Source organism: Seriola aureovittata, chromosome 18 (assembly GCF_021018895.1).
Source record: "Seriola aureovittata isolate HTS-2021-v1 ecotype China chromosome 18, ASM2101889v1, whole genome shotgun sequence".
Classification (NCBI taxonomy): domain Eukaryota; kingdom Metazoa; phylum Chordata; class Actinopteri; order Carangiformes; family Carangidae; genus Seriola; species Seriola aureovittata.
This window is the reverse complement of record NC_079381.1, coordinates 11,683,178-11,701,657: the sequence shown is the minus strand read 5'-3', so window position 1 is coordinate 11,701,657 and position 18,480 is coordinate 11,683,178. Positions and strand designations below refer to the sequence as shown.

Below are 18,480 nucleotides of genomic sequence, written 5' to 3'. Positions count from 1 at the left end.
ATTGTTGATGTACAACGATAAAAGGAGTATAGAAACCATAAAATAATTATTTTCTTTTCTTTTCTTCATTGCCACTTTGCAGCAGATGAATCATCATCAGAGGGCAGTCCTAGCAGTCCCATTCCAGATGAGGACAGCGTTGTGTTCAGCCAGCTGACATATCTGGGATGTGCGTCGGTCAACGCCCCCCGCAGTGAGGTGGAGGCCCTTCGTATGATGAGTATCCTCAGAGGGCAGTGCCAGCTCCCCCTGGATGTCACACTGTCCGTGCCAGGCGTGTCTGAAGGCACTGTCAGGTAAGGAGAACATAAGGAGAAATAGTTTAACATGAATTATCAGCTCCAGTTTTACAGCACAGGTATGTGTGTATGGAATATGCATATGTACAAGACCTGAAAAGGGGGGTATTTGTATGAAAGATGCAACTGCAAAATAGGTTACATGCTACAACACATGCCACAAGGCTGTTTCCATACCTACATAAATAGATGATAGTGTAGTTAGCATTGCAAGGGGTTAGCTTAGGGTGACTAGCTTAATCTTTGTCAGATAATTTACTTAATTATTCTGCAAAACACTGAGTAAGTATACACATCCATCTAACTCACTCACAAAATGAACCGTTAACATGATGGCACTCATACCTCAGAGGGGGGATATGTGTATGAAAGATGACGGACACAAACTTTCTTCAGCTCATGTGTGTACTGACTGAAAGGACTCGATGTGCCCCTTTATGTATCTCAACAGCTCCACGCTCCCTCTTAGAACTGCTGATGTTAGGTCGACATTAACAAAAGATGTGAGAAAACATAATATTACTGTGCTCCAGCAGCTACAACTAACAATAACATTATAGCATGAGAAATGATATAACATGAAAATGCTCAAATACCAGAATATGAAAATATGATTGAATTGAATGTCACGCTACTACTGGATCTGGCTCAGCACTATGAATGCAATTTATTCCATCCTCTGCACATACTTGGACTCAAATGTTCACGTCATACGCACAGTACACATAACAGAAATAATGTGCCATAGCGACTTTTAAGACACAGCAACATGTTTATTGATATTTTGGTTAGGTTGTTGGACCCCAACAACAGTACGGAGATTGCCAACTACCCTATCTACAAGATTCTGTTCTGTGTGCGGGGTCATGATGGCACGCCAGAGAGCGACTGCTTTGCCTTCACCGAGAGCCACTACAATGCTGAGATCTTCAGGATCCACGTGTTCCGCTGCCAAATCCAAGAAGCGGTGAGGATTCAATAATTGATTGTTGTTTTAACTTATGTGTAACTGTGTTTGCTGAATACACATTTAACACAAACTCACACATACTGAAAAAAAACAGATACAAGCAATGTTGCTGCTATTCAGATAGAGAACCAGAGGGGGAGCAAAAGCTCCTCTTATAAATGCTCTGCTCTCTTGCACACTCTCATCTCTCTTTTTCACACTTTTTCTGTCTCGTCTAGTCACATACATACACTTGTGTACACACTCATATGGCCAGCAGTATCCTGGTTGACCTTGCCTTACATTGTTGATCTCCCTGTAGCTGGTCCCTCAAGGTTCAGTGTCAGTGTTGGAGGTTCCTCACTGGTCCCCAAGGGATTAAGTCATGTACTGCAATGCACATGAACACCACACACAAAGTACACACAATCCCCCTAGCCAACTTATAGGAAGGAGGAAGTGTCATTGCTTATATACAGTAGGTCCACGAGAAAATATAAAAGAAGAGAAAAGGGAATCCACTCATGAAACTGGGTTAAAGTGCTGCTTCAATGTTCAGTGACCTGATTTCTCCCTCATGGAAGCACTCTTCTTCAATGTCACGAACAGCCCCCAGACAGACGCCACTTTATCAGTTTCCCAGACACCCACCCGTAACACACATGCTCACCCAAAAACACTAATGCAATAGTAATTGTGTGAATATGCGTTAGTGCATAGTAATTCAAGTCTTTATCTAGCAACCGGACATCTCTGTCTCCAGCTCTCTCTTCCTTCTTCCATTCTCCTCACAGTCTTCCTCTTGCACACACCCCTCTCTTCCTTCCAGTCCCCCAGCAACTAAACCTATCTACACTGCTTCAAGCTTTCTTGTGGTCTCTCATTCGCACTATTAGACTGCAGTGAGTCAGCCCATTGGTTTGTCTCCTCCTTCAGGAAAAAAGTGCTCCAGTCATATGCCTCACATCAGCCTCAAATCCTCTGTAAACAACTCACAAGACCTCTTTAACAACTGCATTTATCCACAAAGGTGTTTTTACTTATTTATTTGTCAATCTGTTTTTTTGGACACTGTAGCCTTACCTTAGAGATACACATCTTCTGACAAAGTTTCATCTTTTTAAAAATAATTTTCTGATTGCATACCCACACAAACTTTCCAAATCAATATTGATATAACCTTGTGGCAGTCCCTCACAGTTGGACTAAAACTGTTTACTGTTTTATTAGCTACAGCTGTCTTATTTGCTTTAAGCAAGTGACCGAATTATTGAATGAAAATTGTGACGAGATTATTACCGATTTCACAAATACTGCAATTTGGAAAGAGATATTAACTTCAGCCTTCAACCAACTTCAACCAAGCTTTTTTTTATTGAAATTATTATTGTAAGTACTTTCAGATTTTGCAATCATATTTTTTTTTTTTTTTTTTGGAGATTCTGTGTAATTTCCTTTCCTAAATAGACTTGTAAATTTTGAATAGAACTGTTCATACATAAAGCAAACCACCTCCTCAGTCCTTCTTAGTGCCAGACCTCCTAGTCAGGCCCCAAGGCTAGTTCCTAACAATTCCCAGTCACTTGGTGTTGATGGTGATGCAGAGCCCTGTGAATTCTCAAACCCAGCGTTTTTCTTTTGCCCATAAACTTAATTCTCCCTTCCAGAGATGTAGATCTAGTGCTGTGAGATTCAAATCAGTATGGCTTCAATAGATTTGTTTCACTGAAGCGATTTGGGCTCCTATTAAAATTAAATCACACGTTTGGAGAGACAAACACAAATTTGACTGTGGCAAATGGATACAGATTGTTGCCATGACATCAGTTGAAAATGTCTCAAAGCCTCATGTCAGTACGCAAATAAAGACAATGTTGCCAAGGAAGGAATAATAAGAATATCCAGGATGGAAAGTAAAAGCAGTGTAATAGGACACTTAACAATTTCCAGATCTTTAAAGGCTACAGCTTTTTAACTCTGATTACAAATCCAAAACGCTTATTGAAATTAAATGTCATGAGATTTGAGAGTAAAAACAGTAACCTCTAAACATTTTGTATGTAGGTTATTTGTTTTAAAATGTTTGCATGAAAAAAATGACAAGGGACAGAGCCTTTGAACAAAACTCCAACATTGGAGTGAAAAGGTTCAAACATAAAACTAAAGTTGTATTTCTTTAACACTTTCACACTCTCCTTGTTTCCAAATACAATTGTTTGACAACTTTTGTCTGTTTTTGAGTCAACTGTTGGTCTCTAGTTGCATTGATCTGCCATATTTTGTCTTTTGCTGGGTAATTGACAGTTTCCCTGAAGAAAAAAACTACATTAGAAAAAACAGAATGGCAGAATCTTTCTTCTTTTATAAAAGAAGCACTCAATACCCTCAATACCAGCTTAAATTACTTGTGCAGATTGATATTTTTGCAGTGCAACTGTCTACGTCCTGATAGACCTCCTTTCCATCACACAAAAAGAATAAAAAGGCCATTTGTAGATATTTGAAACTGGTCAGTTTTGGCTCTAGCATTGATTGGAATAGCACAGAACAACAATTCCTTTGTGTTAAATGTCATCATTTCATCAATACAGGGGGTGACCCCCATCTACCTCTGCTCATCCCCCATCTCTTACATCCAGTCCCCCGTTGTTTCTGAATAAATAAAACCCCCGCAATCTCCTAACATCCTTCTACTGTACCAGGAACATAACAAAAGCTTTGTGCAGGAGAGGTTTGAAGCTGCTTTATATTCTGGCTTTGAAAAAAGCAATGGAGCGTTGTTATTTATTGATAACAGCAGTTTCCCCAGACCATCTCTCTGTCACTAACCCCCAAGATCCACTGTTTACCAGAATTAGAGATGATCCAAAACCACTGTGCTATGGGCCTCGATTTGAGACAGAGCTCTGTTTATTATCACACACACATGTCTGCTTCGTAATAATGAAAAATAAAATAAAATACTTCTTCTCGGATTAATGCAAAGCTCCCAAATCTAAAGTCTTATGAGTGGAAAAGTATGTTTAGTGAACGTAAATAAATCATTACCACCCAGTTTTCCACACTTGGCAGTCTCTAGCTGCCTCCACCTCCCAACTCTGCTCCTCTTTGGGAGTTGGAGATTTAGCAGAACCCCACAGTCTCCTAGGAGTGAGTGGTCTGTGTTTGATGAAACAGTACCACCATGCTCAGATTCACAGGCAAATATGAATCATTATGTTTGATTAAAACTCAAAATGGTTAATAGTTTGGGGGGTCTGCAGTCAGTAGAGTAGTGGGTCATTAGGTTAGCTTTCTAGTGCCCCATATCACAGGATGACAATAACAGTTCTGCAGAGGCTGGATTGAGTTTTTAATCAATACTAATGACTCACTGATTACTCTGCCTGGTGCTGGTAGTTTTGGCTTACGAAACTAAACTCTGTGGTCCACATGACCTTTCTCCTGCAGGAGCCGAAAATGAACACTACAGTATTTTTCCCTGCGATATTGTATGTTATCACTTCAGTGGATATTTTCTTTTGGATTTCTGCTCTAATTAGTTAAGTAACTAACTTGTGTCTAGAACTTAAGGCAATTATGGGGTTGATGTTGGGACAAGAGAGTTGTGTTGTAAATTAATTTCACCTGCTGTTGTAATTTCTACTCCTGCTGAAAAGAGGCCAATAAAGATCAAGAGTTCCTATTAAGACAGAAATAATGAGGTAATGTATTGCACCAAATGAAGTTGATGTATTGTAATAAGTAAGTAATAAGTGCTCTTTTTGATATTCAATATTACCTGACAAATAACATGAGCTCAACACTTTCTCTCTCTCTCTCTCTCTTCAGGTCAGTAGGATACTGTATAGCTTTGCCACAGCGTTCCGGCGGTCAGCTAAGAAGGCAGTTCTGTCATCTCAGCAGACGGCTCCGCTCACCCCTGACAGTGACTTGTTTACCTTCACTGTCAGCCTTGAGATCAAGGAGGATGATGGAAAGGGTACCTTCAGGTGGGACAGACATTTACACCTAACTTTTCTTTTGTAGAGCACGACATCATTATTTAGGATGCCTAAAGAGCTGCTTTGAAGCTACTTATAAGTCTGGAATCATATAGACAAGTGTACATCTACGTATAAATGTGCAAAACGGTTAGCAAGAATGATTTAAAAAAAAAAAAAAAAAACTGCACCAGTTGCAAGTGTGTCATCATAGTGTATATTTAAAAAAATAAATGCTATCCCATACAGCCACACATTGGCTGTCAGTAGCAGATTCTCCGACTACGTACAGCTCATCCACTGTAATGTGTAACGTGATAGCCAGCTATCACTTACCTTTTGTCCTAAAATAACCTTTTTGTGCAGGTTGTAATTACAACAACTGACCACTACTTACACATCATGGTCATCTAGTTGGTTTACATACAAAAAGAACATGTCAGTAAATTAAATGTCAATGTTATTAAAGTTACACACAAACACACAAACACACACACACACACACACACACACACACACACACACACACACTTTTCACACGTTGATAAGAAAAAAATAACAGAAAGTTCCTGTGTTTTATTCATTCAACCCATCTTCCCTGACCTTTTTGATTTTGTTTTCGCATATTACTGAGTCACTTCCGTGTGTTCTCAAACAGCCTCAGATACTCAGCTTATTTGGAAAACAAAACAAAACAAACAAAAAAAAATGCTTGTGATTATTTTTACTCAGCAGATATTTCCTCCTCATTAGCTCTTGGTTGATTATTTTTAGTTTGCTGATTTCCAAGCAAACAGCTTTCACATGCAAGCACACATATGCTATTTTTGTGCATAAGTAAATTTTCCTTGTCCAAATAAGATAAGATATAGAATATTTTATATAATTGTATAAAGACACAATATAATATTTGCTAAATAATATGTAAATGAAATATATTGTAAATGTAAATAATTTTCCTTTTATAAAGGTGTAAACAAGCCAGTTTATCTATAGTCATAGGAACTATTTACAGCGTAAAACCATGACTCGGTCTGACAGTCTGGTTCACTAAACTCTATCTGGTAGATTAAATCACTACTCACAAAAAAGAAAAGAAAAAGAAGAAAAAAAAAGAAAAAAGGTTTTGCGATCTGAACACTGTCTGAAATCACAGCCAGTTCCAAATGTTTGCAGTAGATTTCAAATTGATTTATGGATTTTTATTTTTTTACCTCAAGACTCTTTTCTCGAGTATTTCCTCAGGAATTCGTGTCAATGAGGGTTTGAAGAATGTTGAGTACTCTTCCTGTTTCAAACGTCTCTGCTTTCATAGCAGGAAAAGAACCAAGACCAGAGCATGTTTTGACTCTTACGCACACTTTTATCATGATAAATGGAGCAGTTCTAAACATGAGCCACGGTCTTCATATTTGCCTGACTAATTGATGGTTAGTGATAAATTCCACTGATGTAGTTGTCCAACAGAAGAAACAAACACTTTTCTTTAATTCTTTGTGAAAGTTTGTAAACAAAAGTAGAAACTCATTATTTATTATTTTCCCTCTCAGTACAGATATAGATAAAACAGCCTGTCCAGTCAGCCTGTGGTCAAGTCAAACTTAAAATGTCATTGAGTTATTTTCTGATATAAGGTTTCAGTTTCAAACGTTGGTAAATCTGCCTTACAGTGTTGTTTCAGACTTATCACTCTGTCTGCGGCATAAATGAACCAGAAATGCATTTGTCTTATTCATCTCTGTTTTTTCCATTGATGATCTTTTTGCAACTGTAAATCTTTTCTAATAGTGTTTCATGTGTTTTCATATTCAGTGCTGTAGCAAAAGACAAGGACAAGCAGAGCTTCAAGCTGCGTGCAGGAATGGACAAGAAGATAGTGATTTATGTCCAGCAGACCTCCAATAAGGAACTAGCCATCGAGAGGTAAAATAAAGCACATACACTAGCACACTCATGCACACATACACAACATCTACAGAGCAGTATCATCAAAGGTAATAGATTACTGTAAATTGCCTTAGGGGCACTGAATGTTGTTTTTTTTGTTTTTTTTGTTTTATGTCTTATAACAGCCAATCAGTGATGACGATGAGAATACATAGAACTATGTTAACAACCAAGGGAATGGAGGATATAAGTTAAAATTTCTGTCACTTTGGAATTGTCCTGTAGAGGGAAAAATCTGTCATGCGTCTCGTCGGACTGAAAGAGATTGCCCTGTTTGCTACAGTTTTACTTCAAATATGAGCAGACGTTCACAAGAAAGGAATCACTCAGCTATTATTGATAAACACACACCGGCGAACATCTTTACATCCGTGTATTGGCCCGTGTCAGGTTTTAAGTGTTCTGGCACAGTTGTAAGATAGTGATTGATGTGAGTCTGTCGCAGAGGTTCCTCATTTTCCATGCTTTAATAAATCTGTTGAAATTTAAACATTCCATCACTTTTTTTTTTTTGCGAACTTCCATTTTCACGGTGGTTTGTTATTGTTTGAGGAACCCAGAGAAGGTGAGGATTGAACTGCTGTGTTTAATATTCTCCATGTCCTGGTCTGTGTTAGAGGATCAGTCCAGGAAGCTATTTGCAGTAACATATGTGCGGTTAAACAACTGGTTTTACTCTATAGAGAGATTTATTGTTCTGTCTCTAGTTCCCGCTCTTGGCCTTTTCTTTTCTTTTTTTTTTTCTTTTTCTTATGTAATCCTTTTCATTTCACTTCTCTCTCCCTCTCTCTGGCCTCCCTTTGTATATATGTGTCTTTATATGCACATTTATTTGTTTGTTTGTGCGTCTCCAGGTGTTTTGGACTCCTGCTCAGCCCGGGGAAAAATGTGAAGAACAGCGATATGCACCTGCTAGACCTGGTGGGTGGCTGTTTACATATTTTTGTCTGTGTGGTTGTGTGCTGTGTGTTTTTGCTAACTTCCTCCGACTTGTGCCCGTTCAGGAGTCAATGGGAAAGAGCTCTGACGGGAAGTCTTACATCATCACAGGAAGCTGGAACCCCAACACGCCTCAGTTCCAGGCTGTGAATGAGGAAACGCCCAAAGGTACCAGCCAAAAATCTGTCAAAAATCTTAATACAACAGAATGATTTTCAGCAGTTATTATTTCCTTACTTCATATTTTACTGAATAGGTAGTTGTTTATTTACTCATATTTTCACAGCAATATTTGACACCTTTCCAAGTGTTAAAATCACTTTCCACTGGTTGGTAAATCCTCAAATCAAGCTGTGAAAGAGCAGTTAATGGTAAAATGATGGCAACAGTAAATAGGCATGGAAACTGTACTGTAAAATAATGTTGCATACAACACAGAAGGTACAATGTTTTAACAGATTGCACATGAATATTACTGGAAAATTGGTAATGAAACAAAGACGAGCACATTCAGGCGCTGACTTTGTTCCACCCATATGCCACATGCAGTAACTCCTACACCGCACATCCAGCTTTAAACACAATGTCCAGTGTTTTCGTGAATCACCCATTTATGGGTTTGATTAGCAGAAGTGAACCACTCATGGGGATGACAATTTAGCTGGTTTTCTTGTTTTTCTAGATAAATTCATGTACATGACGACAGCAGTGGACCTGGTGATTACAGAGGTGGAGGAGCCAGTCCGTTTTCTACTGGAGACAAGGGTCAGAGTGTGCTCCCCAAATGACAGGCTGTTCTGGCCCTTCAGCAAGCGTAGCTACACTGAGACCTTCTACCTTAAACTACGCCAGGTATGTCAACTCATGGCACAATTTTCCATCCAAGATTAAATCACTTCGAGGGATGGTCGCTGTGAATTGCACCAGATAATCAGCTGTGACCTGGAATAATGCAAAGCATTTAGTTTGTTAATACACTGTGAGATTGGGACAAATCTCTTGACACTTTTTCCCGTAGTTTACCTTGTGCGTTCTCTCTTCAGATGGAGCGTAAGGAGCGTAAGAGTCCTGCCTCTGACACACTTTATGAGGTGGTGAGTTTGGAAAGTGAGACTGAGAGAGAGAAACGGAAGACCACAGCCAGTCCTGGCATCCTGCCCACCGGGCCTGGTACCATGGTTCCATCACCACCTGAGGATGATGAAGAGGAAGGTGATTTCATGTCCTATTTTTTTATTTTTTGCTCTGTCACTTCTGCTGGCATCTTCTTTAAAGTCACACATAGCAAATATTTTAATAAAAATATAATCCTGATATTGCAATGGCAATCATTTCTCTATATAAGCCATATGAAAATATTCCTCACAAATATGACCACACTGAGCCACAGAAGAAGGCTGAATAGCAGAACCGACAGTTCTTACTTTCTGAACCATTTGTTGGACTTGATCATAAGCATGAACAGCTTTAAAGCAGTTTGCTTTTACTCTAGACGCTTAACCAATGTGGTGTCCTTGGTCAGGACTGACCACATTTAGAAGCAAGCACCTCCAACACAACAATAAAAGTAGTACTATGCAGCACATTGAAATTAAAAAAGCATACCAACCAGCTGAATTATGCTGCAAACTTCCAGCACCTTCAAGCTTTTTCAGGCTTTGACTCAATCACTGATACTCTACCTAAAAATGTAAAACTCCTGTGTCCTGTGGGGCCGTACCAGAAATAGGTTTGTGGTCCAAAGGAGTCGAAATCTCATGGGATATCAGACACTGTGTTACAGAACTGTTTGTACTGTATCCTCACAAAGTACTTAGCTATCATTGGTGTGTGTGTGTGTGTGTGTGTGTGTGTGCGTGCGTGCGCGCGTGGGTGTGTGTTTGTGTGTATGAATGTGAGAGATAGTAGTGACAATAAAAGGCAGACAGCATAATGAGGTACTTTCTGTATCAGTCTATGTGTCAGTTTTTGGTCCACTGGCCTGTTGGTACAGTTTGGTCTCAGTTTTTGGACTTCATGTCCATTGACTACTTCACGCATTTTGTGAATATTTAGATATCACATTTGGCATAGATAGTACCGTCTTTTCAGCTGATACAATGTAAAGTTTGAATAAAAGACCAAACAATTTGTTTAGACTATAAAACTCATATGAAACTGTTTATTTAGAGATCTGTAGATTATGTTCAGTATGATCATGTACACAGCTCAGATGCAGTTCAGATTAAATCTTAAATACAAGACAACAGATTATATAGTATACAACACGACCCAACGTCAAACCAGAGGAGCCAGAGCCTATGATACAATATATAAACTGTCTACCAGTGGAGCACATACAGTATGTCCACCACCTCGATAACACCAGTGAGCAGAAAGTTTGATCGGCTATACAAAGCACCAATCTCTGTGAATTAGGAAACATCCATGTTTTAAGTTCTCACATTTATTTAATCGTTTCCATTACACATGTATGACCACTGGTGAATTGTAAATCATTGGAGTATTAAAAGGGCAACACTCTGTGTGTTTGTACGCCTGTGTGTTCAGATAATGATGAGCCGTTACTCAGTGGATCAGGTGATGTTTCCAAGGAGTGTGCAGAGAAGATCCTGGAAACCTGGGGAGACTTGTTATCCAAGTGGTAAGGCTTTGTTCCCTTGTTCACTCTGTCCTTCCCCCTTCTATCGCTGTTGCAAAGAGTGTGCACAAGCATGTACACGCACGCACACAAATAATTAATTTTTGTGTGTGGGGTTTTAGCGGATATACTGTGTGTATTGTGAAAGAAAGAGCAGCAGGCAGGAGTTCTTGATAAGCAGCTTATTAAGATGGCTTCCCTCTCCCATTACTGCATTTGTTTTTAATCAAAAGCTTGTGATGAACTGAATAGAAACTGCTTGGACTTTAATTAGCTGGGAGTTAAGCCCCCCCACACATACTGACACTCCACAGCATGCCTCTCTCTTTCTCCGTCTCATGTATGTTTCTCAGGAGAACAGTAAAATATATTTTACCTTAGATATGTATATCATAATACATCTGTTTTTTTTCTTCATTATTGACTAGATTTGGGTGTTTATAATGTCCTTTGATACTCCCTGAATGTTTTTGAGGTATTTGTCTCACCTCTCTGATGAAATTACTGCCTAAATAAAGAACGGAATCATAAGACTAGCCTGTCATAATACTCGGCTTTGTGTGTGTGATTGGTGATTTTGTGTGTGTGTCAGCATGAGAGCATGTGTTGTGGCATTGTGGGATGTAGCGCTCAGGGAACACAGAGAGGCAAATCACAGAAAGCCCTTTACAATCTTATGCCCCTAAGGACCAGGCCTGGCATTACTTACGTCACATGCACTCACACATGCATGCACGCACACATGCACAGTATACTTTTGTTTCCCCTCTTAGTCTCTGCAGAAAATGCCACATATTGCATAACCTGACGGTCGGAACAAATAAACAAAACAAAATAGAGAGGGATGAATTAAGAAAGGGGGGAAAAAAGTGAGAGAATCATAAGGGATTCAGGGGTTTTCTGTCGGCGCCAGGCAGGCGATAGTTGGTAGATACAGCTTTTACCTTCTCCGTCTCTCTGTATCTCTAATTCTGTCTTTGTCACTTACTACTTGGTTGGCAGGAGTTTATTATATTTATAACACTGCATACAGTATGAGGATGACTAAACATTTAAATGTGAAGATGAGGAAGGAGGGAAGGAATTGACAGGTTTCTGTGTATTGTTGCTGTAATTTTGTATTGGGTTATTGTCTTGTATTGTCTATTGTTTTCCCATCCTGCTAAAAATAAAGCAGGGGTAAAATAAGTAATACTAATGTCAGGGGAAAAGGTGAAAAGGAATCTTTTGGTTAGATGAAGTACTTATCATGTATTTTCTGTACAAACTTAGAACATATTGTACATTTTGAAACTGTGACCTTTGAGTCCTTGATTGATTGTATTCCTTGTGGGAGGCACAGCTGGAACTTTTGAAAGATTGCTATGTATGTAAATCATTATATTTTTGGTATGAGGTGATTTAACGCCTCCTTATTGTCATGATTCTGTCCCAGACCATCTATAAAGCTGATAATAAACCTTTTTAGACACAACCTAGGGCCAATGAAAACATTGTTTTGGGTAGATACTGTAGACAGGTGTGCGCTGAAGATTGCAGCTGCACAATTGCATGTAATGAGGGTGTCAGCAGTGTTCCATACTTTGAAGATTTATTGGATAAGCCACATTGAATAAAGTTAAAATTAGTATGTCTTTGATAAAATGCAATGCCTGACTCTCCTCTCCTTTCCTCTCCTCTCCTCTCCTCTCCTCTCCTCTCCTCTCCTCTCCTCTCCTCTCCTCTCCTCTCCTCTCCTCTCCTCTCCTCTCCTCTCCTCTCCCAGGCATATGAACCTATCAGTACGTCCAAGGCAGCTGCCAGCCTTGGTGCGGAGTGGCATTCCTGAGGCTCTTCGTGGGGAGGTGTGGCAGCTCCTGGCAGGTTGCCATAACAATGACCACCAGGTAGAGGAATACCGCACTCTTATAACAAAGGTAAGACCACACAAAACTACCGTCTTTGTTAAGATTATCAGGACACACCAAATCCCCATGATCCTGTAATGCTGGTGATGTAGTGATTGGAAAGGCTGACCTCCAACGGGATGACTCAAGCCCTTAATTTTAGGATGCATCACCAAGCTGTCCACATCACCTCTGATGATTTCTAAATCTTTGTCCACCCTGAAGCCATTACTGAGATAGACTTTTTTACCTCCAACAGTTGGTTATAGTTTGATCTCTTTAACTGAAACACATTCAGTTCACGGGTGTAATTTCTTTATTGTTTTTGTTTTCTGCTGGCCAGTGCCTATGTGTTGCTGTTAATGTCCTTGGCAACAGTTTTGGTTAAGTTTTACTTCTTTGGAAGTACACCTCAGGGGCTACTGTTTCATAAGTTTCCTTCTCATGTGCTCCAGACTTGTGATGGCAACCACTGCTGCCCTGTAGATCATGTCAGCTTAGTAGTTAAGGCATTATGTAAGTGAAAGGCTTGTACACTTTCTTCAAAAAGGAAATCATTTCAGCTTCTAACGGTTCTGTTAAAAGGAATAATCGTTAAGTTTTTCTAATAACTCAATATGATTTTGTAATTTTTGTAATTCAAACCAACCCAGCTCATAAAAGTAGGAACAAAATATGAAAATTAATTGTGTTTCGTCTGAGTTCAGCTGACTTTATGGTCAACGTGAGCTGCAGGTGTCTGCAGGGTTGTATGAAGTATAAAAAGACCGCCGTCATGTCGGACACATGAGTGAGCTCACAACAATGGCTGGTCCTGCAGCGTTTGCAGCTGTTCTTTGTTTTTTGTTTTTTTAATTTCAGAAATATGAATGTTACCCTCAATATGTCAGACTGCTTCTCGAAACCTATACACACCGTTTACTCGTCCAAAAATATGTTGTCCTAAGACATTTTCAGGCCACACACAAGTTTAAACGAGTGTTTTGACACATAAAATTAAATCTAAATAATGTTTTATGAAAATATTGCGGGCGATGTTAAGTCAGTGCTGTGCAGTGCCGCAATAAGTCCAAAGACCATCATGCCGGTATTAAGCTACATACAATGGTTGGTCTGTGATCAGAAAGGATAATTTAATTATTATTATTCAATTATGATGATTTCAATTGGGGTATTTTTAACATGAGGTTTGTCTTAGCTGCTTCGTCTTGTCATTGCCTTAGCCTAAATACCTCTTTCCTACAAACCTGTGTCTGTATGTGTGTTCAGAAATGACAGGTAGCTTTTTAGTTTCAGTTTGGTAGAGAATTACAGTGTGCTTGCATAATTCTGTCTGTGTGGACATGTGTTTGAGGATCGGAGGTGACTTAGCCCTGCTGTAGATGGTTAGCCACCCTGTGCACTGAGAACAGTGTGTTAGTCTATGTAATTTTATTCATGGCCACAGCTCTGTCCACTGTTCTTATGTAAAGGCAACATCCCCGGGCAGTAAGCTGGGTCCCAGGTGGTGACAAGATGTTGGTCTTGCCCTTTCCTACCCCTCTGTTCTCCTCCCGCACTCTCTTTTTCCTCACTGTCCCTGGCCACATTTCCCTTCCTCCTTTGCTCTTTTCCTATCTCTGCCTTTACACTTATTCTGTATTCATGCTCTCACTGCCATTTACCTGTATGCTGTGTACTGTTTTGCTTTTGCTTAGAATAAAAAAGTGTCAACTCAAACTTAAGTTTTACACCAAAATAATGTAGGAGCCAAGCTGTTTTTCCGTTAACATGAATGGTATGAATGGAATCTCAACTTTCACTCAGACAACAATAACAATGGATCAGAACGCCACTGTATTGATAGCCACTGGACTCAGAGTTGGATAGGAATTTATTGCAGAAGCACTAAAGCATTCCAGGATTGTACGTCGGCCAACAAGCACACAGAGAAAAGTGTGGAGAACACGTGCAGCAATATCTGACTCTGACAGACAATTTATGATTTTTTATTTTATTTCACAAGTAGTAAGTACAATAGTATTGATTTAAAAAAAAAAATCTAATTAGACCTAAGACACAGAAGATCTTGAAAGAACTAAAATGTTGAAAGAGGATTGAAATGTAATGGATAACGGTGCTCTCCATATTATAAATTAGGAAATCATTTTCATTCACATTCATGTTGCTATTGTTATTGGAACTAATTAAATATTATCTTCTCATGTACAAATGTAATCGTCCTCCCTTTTCAGCTGCTGTTTTAAAATTTGTACATACCATGCTCATGTACCAGCTCCTAATTTGTTTTGTGTACTTTCTGTATTCAGCCTGCTTGTGTGTGTCTCTTTGTGCTGTTTTCCGATGTATGCACATGATGTCCTAGCCGGTGCTCTCTTTGTGCCCTAACCCCGTCTGAACTTGGTGTTCATCCATATCTGAATGCAGGGCATTGATGGAAGTGGAAACAGGGCTGTACGTCTGAGATATTTAACCTGTGCCTTCCCTTTGGAGCCCCAATCCCTGCTGCCAAGTACTGGAAGTACCAGTCTAATTTCAAATGCTGACTAATTAACACTCCACCAGTAACCAATAAACTCATTAATCTGTTATAGCCATGGCCCACATTTTACATTAGCTCCATAGATTACAGTGAGTAGAGGCTAGAGAACATACCACATGCTGCACAATTGCATACAGCAAGCGCACGTACACACACACTCGCACAATGAAATTATGTTGGGATCATGAGCGTTAGCGGTTGGGTAACACTGTGGCAGTCCAAAAACCTTTTACAAATAATTTAGAAGAGAGCCTAGGCATATGACGACAGTAGCAGGCTACAACAGTTTTACTTTTTTTACCCATATTATTATTTAAACAGCATTTATATAGGAATGATTCTGTTCTGCTTTTTGATCCATCACTGTAACCGTGATCACTACACACGGTTTCCCCTGTAATTGGTTTTGGCAGCACACTGGTCCAGTGCCAGCTGATTTTAATCAGGAAGATGTTACGAAAGACAGCGTCACATATTGGCAAGCGACGCTTTGCTATTGTGCTGAGGGGCTGTAACATTGTGACCATATCACAGCATGACACATATTTATCAGCATAATCTTACTGTTCGTGTTCCAGTTAAGTGTTGCTCGGCCATCAAAGCTATTGACTGTGTATGAATGTAATTTTATGCTATAAACAGTAGTCTGGTAGTAATTGAAATGATATTGAGCCATGAATATTGTAGTATTAAAAAGTGTGTTTTATATGTTCGGGCTGCCACCTTGAAAAAAAACATTCAAGCTCAAGAGAGAGCTTGAGAGTCTAGAGTTGCAAATAGCTAACATGATTTTTGTCATGCTATTTGGGAGTGACATGGAGCGCCAACTTCAAGCAAATAACAATGTCTATAAAGTAATGGAATTATGATGTAGTTATTTTTCTTTTTTTTTTTTGCCAAATCATGTTATTTTCTCATGGCCCACTAGCAAATGTTCAGAGGCCTGGTGGCTGGGAACCACTGTGATCAGATAGGTGGACATGCACAGTGTGGCCACATTTACGATTAAGTAAAATGTTGTTCTGTGTATTTTCCTGTTTTACTGTAAATCATAGAATTGACAGCTTATCAGGTATAGCTGTACAGTGGCATGAAACTCATAATGTTCAGTTTTGTTGACACAGTGTCAAGAGGCGATGATTTAACTGGATGATGATTTTTGAGGTTGTAGTTGGCTTGTGCGTGTGTTGTTGTTAATGGTGGTGTGTAATATTGGTTGCTTTTTTATATTGAAAGCTGCCTCAACCTCCATTTACCTACATACGGGGGGCATGATGCTAAAAATTTCTTACGGTGTGTATACATGAGCATACATGCAGACATTCATGTAGCATAGACACAAAGTGACCAGATAAACACTGGCCCGGTCCCCAGACCTGCTGTGCCAGGCTCCTGCGGAGAGCAAAAACAAGCCCTCATAACTACCTGTCTGCCTGCCTGTCTCTGTCTGACCCACATAATGACCTGTCTGCCGGCCTCTTTGTCTTTCTGTCTGTCTTTATATTCATTTGTATTTGTGTACGCCTGACTCTGACTCTCTCTGACTTCTACCTAGACCTGTTTGTGCTCCTGTCAACTCGTGTGTCTTCCTGTCCCTTTCTGTCTGCCTGCTCATTTGTGTTTTGTCACACTCATACTGCATGCCTTTTCCTCTCTCCTCTCCTGCTGTTTGTTCTGTATGACTGTATGCCTGCCTGCCTCTCTGTTCCATAGGTTTATGTGTGCGTTGCTTCTCAGATTTCTGCTAGGCAGAAATGGAAATACTTTCAGATATGCTTTATCCGGCTTTGAAGCCAGTTTCCCATATCAAAAAATACACAGTGAAAGCCAGAAGGTTCAGACAGGCAGATCAAAGAATTTTAGATTTATTTTTTTGAATGTGAGCAGTCTTCATTTCGTGGAATTGTGTATCATCTTCCTACAGTAACGTGTTTGTGTCTGTCTGTGACTATGTAACAAGTGTCACCACCTTTGCCTTTGCCTGTGGGCACATCATACAGAGATAAACTGATAAACATCACACATATAAATGGTAGTATATTCCCAGTTCTTTGAAATTCCTTTAATTTCCTTTCCTACCAGGCATTTCTATGATCAGTAGAAACCCCAAATAGGGCATCAGCTGACCAGTTATTTTTATATTTTTGTAAGATCACGTTGATACAAAAGTTGGAACCTAGTGACTGCTTATTTTTATATTTATATAGAAACAGAACAGAATTATCAGGATTATGAGCCACCAGCTGAGCAGTGGTGGATGGTGGGTATTTGTAATAATCAGATGAGAGTCAGCCAGTGTTGCAGTTACAAGTGAACTTTCTTATTGTTTTAATAGTGATTGGGTTAGTTTGTCAACAGAAAATCTATTCCAATTTTGGTAATCTTTTATTTTTTTAGTAAAAATGCAAAATATTTTGCCAATGTTCTACAGATTAATCACAGGTTATATTAAACATTAATTGCATTCTAACCTAACAATAAATACAGTAGCGTCAGTAAAATCTTGATGTTAAACAATATTATGATTTGGCACGATGAGATGAACAGTAATAAGCTCTTAATCAGTAATAATTGTAAGCATCAGCTCTTATCTTTCCATTATAATATGCCATATATATATATATCCGCCAGAGTTTAAGGCCGTTGTGTTGTTGCCAGGTGTGTGTCAGCTACTTGAGGCCTGTCCTAGAGAGGTTGCCAACCTGGAAGGAAGCATAAGTCAGACAGCTAACAGGACTGTGTTGTGCTCAGCTTGGCAACCAGGTGACGGTACATCACGCTCTTCCTTCTTCCCTGTTTTCACAGCTCTCTTGTCTTCTTAGTGTTTTGTTCTTGCTATCTTGTGTGTCTCTCTCTCCTCCACCTCTTCCTCCTCTCGTCTGATGAGCGCCGTGTTTCCTTTGACTCCCTTCCTCCTCCTTTTCTCCCGTTCCTATTCTTCTTCCAGCCCTTTTCATCGTACTGTCATCTATTTTTAGCTCCTCGTGTGGTGGGCAGAGGAGGTGCGTGAAAGCATGGGAGTGTGTCTGGATTGCGGAAAGGTGTGTGTGTGTATGTGTGGCTGTGTGGGTATGTTTTGGTCTCCATCACGCTACACTAAATTGCCCTGCACGAGACAATCTCTGCAGATGAGGATGTAGAGCATGCAGCACTAAATCTGATGATTACGACCCACTCAAGTTTCTAATTTTAGTACAGGATTCTGAGTAATTAAATGTAGTCAACACATCATATGATCTAAAAATAACTCAGTAAGTATTCAAATTCAGTTGGCACTTTACAGAAGAGCCAGGG

At 39.5% G+C, this 18,480-nt stretch overlaps 1 protein-coding gene across 3 annotated transcripts in view; it reads left to right on the top strand.

Annotated features, from left to right (window-relative positions):
- Window positions 1–18,480, top strand: part of LOC130186137 (rab GTPase-activating protein 1) — a 72,773-nt gene that overhangs the window by 15,246 nt on the left and 39,047 nt on the right. For all 3 annotated transcript variants that reach the window (XM_056402906.1, XM_056402905.1, XM_056402907.1), the window contains 10 exons: window positions 83–296; window positions 1,092–1,266; window positions 5,080–5,240; window positions 7,044–7,154; window positions 8,033–8,099; window positions 8,183–8,285; window positions 8,800–8,969; window positions 9,161–9,329; window positions 10,668–10,761; window positions 12,524–12,674. In XM_056402906.1, coding sequence (XP_056258881.1) covers window positions 83–296; window positions 1,092–1,266; window positions 5,080–5,240; window positions 7,044–7,154; window positions 8,033–8,099; window positions 8,183–8,285; window positions 8,800–8,969; window positions 9,161–9,329; window positions 10,668–10,761; window positions 12,524–12,674 — 1,415 coding nt within the window. The remainder of the gene's footprint in view (window positions 1–82; window positions 297–1,091; window positions 1,267–5,079; window positions 5,241–7,043; window positions 7,155–8,032; window positions 8,100–8,182; window positions 8,286–8,799; window positions 8,970–9,160; window positions 9,330–10,667; window positions 10,762–12,523; window positions 12,675–18,480) is intronic.